General features: G+C 36.4%; 1 protein-coding gene across 1 annotated transcript in view; it reads left to right on the top strand.

Moving 5' to 3' along the window:
• The first annotated feature begins 291 nt into the window (after positions 1 to 291).
• The window catches only part of LOC135629592 (bifunctional protein FolD 2-like), a 5,263-nt gene continuing 267 nt past the window's right edge, over positions 292 to 5,287 (top strand). Inside the window, exons 1-5 of the mRNA XM_065137166.1 lie at positions 292 to 454; positions 564 to 747; positions 4,391 to 4,548; positions 4,674 to 4,886; positions 5,099 to 5,287. The exon at positions 5,099 to 5,287 is cut by the window's right edge and continues 267 nt beyond it. Coding sequence (XP_064993238.1) covers positions 362 to 454; positions 564 to 747; positions 4,391 to 4,548; positions 4,674 to 4,886; positions 5,099 to 5,287 — 837 coding nt within the window. The 5' untranslated portion in view covers positions 292 to 361. The remainder of the gene's footprint in view (positions 455 to 563; positions 748 to 4,390; positions 4,549 to 4,673; positions 4,887 to 5,098) is intronic.

Below are 5,287 nucleotides of genomic sequence, written 5' to 3'. Positions count from 1 at the left end.
AAATAAGTAGGGAAGAATGTCATAGACAAATTTGTATAAAGGGTGTTTGGTTTATTGTTTACATCTTTCAATTTTACCTATATTTTACATAACATATAGGAGGTCCTACAAGTTACATACAATAGAGATAAAATTATGGATTTCTAAAGCTAGTTTGTATCTCAAGCAAACAAAAAAGAATATATATATATATATATATATATATATATATATGAATTGACGAGGGCTTTTATGTCATTTGATTGCCAAAATCTCCAATTTACCATTCAGTGTACCCCATTTGTTCCCCCTAAATTCTCCGATCGGCTTCAACTGCCTAATCTGGTTCCTCTCGTCTTCGTCCATCCAATAATTTTCATCAATGGCGACGATTATTGACGGCAAGGCCATCGCCCAAACAATCCGGAACGAGATCGCCGACGAAGTCCGATCCCTCTCCCAAAATTACAACAAAGTATCGATCCGAAACCCTCCGCGCCGTCTCCAGTTCGAGCTCTCTTGGATCGATTTCTGTCGATGATTGATTGCCCTTTCTTTAACTATTTTTGGTTGGAGAATCGCAGGTGCCGGGGCTGGCGGTGGTGATCGTGGGCACGCGGAAGGACTCACTGAGCTACGTGAGCATGAAGCGGAAGGCCTGCTCCGAGGTGGGCATCCGGTCATTCGACATCGACCTCCCCGAGCAGATCTCCGAGGCGGAAGTCATCGCTAAGGTTCATGAGTTGAACGACAACCCAGATGTCCATGGTTCACCCTCGAGATCTGCTTCTCTCTCTCTCTCTCTCTCTCTCTCTCTATCTCTATCTCTCTCTCTCTCTCTCTCTCTCTCTCACACACACACACACACACACACACACTTTTCCTTTGACATTATTACTCTGGAACTGGCTTAGAGATAGAAAAGTTGCTATTGAATCTTTGCAATGCTTCTTGGTTATTTCCGAAATTTTACTCTACATGTGTTGATATGGAAATGACCTTGTGAAAATACAAAGCAAAGGGTGCTAATCGTTTTGTGGCATTGGAACTGGGACGACATTTTAGTTCCTTGTTCAATGGAAAGTTGTTCTGGTTCTCCCTTGAACATTGTCCTACTTCCTCTCAGTTTGCTGCTAAATTACTGATTCAAAAAGCCAATTTTGCTGTTAGAATGAGTCTTCTATTCGTTTTTATTAGTTTTTTATTATAATGATGTAAAGGGCGAATTTTTGCAAATGGAAAACTAAGCAAATTGTCCTACTTTGGCTAATCAACAAAAGTAAGTTAAAAATGTCTGAAAATTGTCTAGTAAGTGGGGAGGCTCCATTATATTTTTCTTGCCCACTACTTTGGGTTTATTTATATGATACTTGTTTATTTAGAAGGCACCCTTTCTCATTGGATCTGGAATGTGTACTTTAAACTGAGATGTTATTGAACTTTCTGTATTGCTTTATCAAGAGAATTGCCAACTAGTTGAGAAATGCTAATCGAATGCAATGGTCTAGGTGGTTTCTCGAGCTTTTTGGTCTTGAACTTTGGAATAAAGGATAGAGGTATTTGATGTCACAGTTAACAAAGATGATTGAGAAGAAGCAGTTATTTTGTTAAAGTCTCCAATATGTTTGTCATAAATCAACAATGAGATTTGTTAGGTCAAGTCACTCTGTTGCATATTCTAGCTTAATAGAAAGGAAGATAAGGGTTTCTTGAAGATCATAGTAGATGACTTTCCTTTTGAGATATGTGAATAAACCATTTCTACAGAGATGAGAGCAACTATAGTGGGATACATTTTGATAATGATCAGATGTATTTGTTAGTGTTACTCAGAGATAATTTAAAGCTCAGATTAAGTTGATGTTGTTTTCTTAAACAAGTTTTGGTACATTATATTGTTTGCATGTCTGTCATCAAATTCTGAGATGTTTGATGCTTCTCTTCTGTTTTTGTGTTTTACAAGGATGAACCTATTGAAACAGCAATGAAACAGAGTTGTGCATGAGTCTTTACATGTTTTTCTTGAGTTGCTGTTGTAAGCATTTGTCTAGGCTTCAAGTGCACAGTTTAACATGAAGCAAAACTCAAATGTTGCATTCAAATATTGTGTTCTAGTAAGGGCTAAGATAAACTCATGTTTATTAGACTATGAGAGATGCAACATTGTAGACCAGAACCTGAATGTTCTGCTTGGCGATTGAGCACCTTTAGATCTTTCTTCTCTCATTTGCTCCTTGCTCAATCTTAATTTTAGAAATGTGAAGGAAAATAGTTGGTACCACTAGCCATATTTTGTGAGATAATTTCTTTATAGAGTTTGGTGTGTGTCACTGGAGTGAATATGAAATATCACTTCAAAAAATTTTTCAATTACAGTTGGTAGATTAGCTCCAGTAGGTAGTCTACGACAGTCTCTTGCATTTTGAAAATGTTAATTCACTACAATTCATGATATATTGGGGAAAACTAGTACAACGTTGGTATGTACAGGTTGTAATTCAAGCAAGTTGGCTTGCTTGATTATTCTTGACTTAAAGGCATTCAATCTGAACCCCATCCATTTGAAAAATGGGTTAGCATGTAATCAATCTGCACTAACTTGTTTGGGTCATGTTGGGTCCAGGTTGAATTCAGGTTAAAATTTAAAGTACTATATATGGTCTAAATTTATTTCATGATGCCTTGACATTTAAACTGGCATCAACTATATATACATAGTTTTAGATTACAGATCCTCAACCTCAAGGATTGCTTTTTTACTACACATAAACTTTAGGTTATGTAGGAATCGGAGGTGGGATGTGCATGCCCGCAAAGACAGAGAGGTTGATGTGGAACCAATCTTATCTATCTTTTATTCAAATAAATTTGATTAGTTTAGAGATTATTTTGCATATCATAAGTTGTCACATGACAACATATTAAATAACCTGATCGAGTTTCCTAGTTTACTCAAAGAAGAAGAAAATGTGGAAAGAATTTGAGAAAAATCAAATTATGATTGTAATTGAAGATTCCAAATCTTGATGGAAGATTTTGTGAAGATTGATCTTTAACAGGATGGAAGTATATCAATCAAGAATATTATCTTCTTTAAAGGGAAGATCAAATCATATATTTGATTTGATTCAATTGTAATTTTTTTTTATTTTGACGTTTTCCTTTTCTTTCTTGTCCTTAGCCTATGAAAAGGGGCAAAAACATTGTAATGCAAATAAATTAGAAATGGATCAATGACATGAGTTTTTTTCTCACCTTAAGTGAGTGAGTGGTGCGAGGCCACATTTTTCTGATGTCATGATTCCATCATCTATATGTGAGATGTGCGGGGGTACGAGGTCTTTATCCTGGGAGTATTATCCCTGAGCCGGAGCAAGTCTGATAGTTATCCCTTTGTTTTCCTATTATCTTTTAGTTAATATCTTCTATTCCTCATTTATATTCCTTTATTATAAAAAAAAATATTCTGCCGCTCTCGTCCTACATCAGAGGTAAAGAAAAAATGTGAAGATTTGAGACCATAAACTTATCTCAGGCAAGCCTAGTCTATAGCAAGCCTAATCTATTTCAAACAGGTTTGGTTGTCAGCAATTTGCATTAGTCAACTTAAAATTTTATTGCTTGTGTAGCTTATATATAACAAGACAAGATCATTCCTAAGGAAATTACAAAAAATCCATCTTTCAGAAATGTTCTATTATTCCTTTTTAACTTTTAGAATTCTTGCTGTATGATCTTCTGCACTTTATTTCTGAGCTGCTCTCTATCTGATAACTCTTCATTGTTAATGCCCAGAAGGACTTAGTTGCAATACTTCATGTTTTGCATGGTCTTCCTTGTCTGCCATTTTGCCAAGTCATCTTATATTGAATCATGTACCACATCCACTGCATCCAATAAATTGAATACATGACAAATCTGTGGGGGGTTTTCTATCAGTCTGTAATGTCTAATGAGCCACATCAGGCAGCAAATTGCTTCAACATGAACTTTCCTAATAAATGATTATATAAATCAGCTTTGGTGATTTTCTATCAGGACACACTCTGTTTTTGAAGGAATTGCTTTTCGGATCCTCTATGGCATGTCTTCAGCCTAAAATGTAATGTTTTGGTTGTTTGTATAAAATTTAAATATTTGTTGTATGTGTTTATTTTTTAGTATACATTTTGGAGTGACATATGCATTCATTTTTACACTATCTGGATCATCTCAAGTTAGACCTGGAGATGAGTCTTCTCAAATTACACTATTTTTGCCCAGAAAGAAATTCTGTTGGGTCTTAATCTAGTTAATCTCAATCCTTATCATGGACGTTATGGAGCTTAACTATATTTTTATCACATCATGTTTTTCAGCTGTGACATTTTTTAAATTGATTTGAATATAAGCATTTTTGCTGGATTCTCAGGGATTCTTGTTCAACTTCCCTTGCCAAAACACATAAATGAAGAGAACGTACTGAGTGAAATCAGTATTGAGAAAGATGTTGATGGATTTCATCCTCTAAATATTGGAAAGCTTGCAATGAAAGGTAGAGAGCCATTGTTTCAGCCCTGCACTCCAAAGGTACATTTAATCACAAAAAATCATGAACTAGGTCATCTTATGATATGAAAAATTTTCATTGATGCCCAAAGATTTAAATTTAGGCATCACATTATAACCTCCGATACATGCATTTTCCTTTGCAGGGATGTCTTGAACTTCTAACTCGCAGTGGAATCAGCTTAAAAGGAAAAAGAGCAGTTGTAGTTGGTCGGAGCAACATTGTCGGGTTACCTGTTTCCCTTCTTCTTCTGAAAGCAGATGCAACTGTAACCATTGTTCACTCCCGCACTCTTAATTCTGAAAGCATTATTCGTGAAGCGGACATAGTCATCGCTGCTGCTGGACAAGCGAAGATGGTGAGTCTGCCATTTAGTACCCGAAGAAATTATGAACCATATATCGAATGTTTGTATTATCATATAATGCCTTAAAGCATTATGATTGATCTGATAACCAACAAACGAGGGACTACAGGACAGCCAAATTGTTTAGAGGCTTAACCACTTGTTCTACAAAGGAATGATGTCTTAATTACACAGTGCTAAATGTTTTGTTGTGTCCTTTTTAGATCAAGGGAGACTGGATTAAGCCTGGTGCTGCAGTTATTGATGTCGGGACCAATGCCATCGATGATCCAAGCAGGAAATCAGGTTACAGGCTTGTTGGGGATGTAGATTTCGAAGAAGCAAGCAAGGTGGCCGGGTGTCTGACTCCGGTTCCTGGTGGCGTTGGCCCCATGACTGTTGCGATGTTGCTT

This window comes from Musa acuminata, chromosome BXJ3-1 (assembly GCF_036884655.1).
Source record: "Musa acuminata AAA Group cultivar baxijiao chromosome BXJ3-1, Cavendish_Baxijiao_AAA, whole genome shotgun sequence".
NCBI classification, from domain to species: domain Eukaryota; kingdom Viridiplantae; phylum Streptophyta; class Magnoliopsida; order Zingiberales; family Musaceae; genus Musa; species Musa acuminata.
Note: the sequence above shows the minus strand (reverse complement) of the source record. Positions and strands in the feature narration are given on the sequence as shown.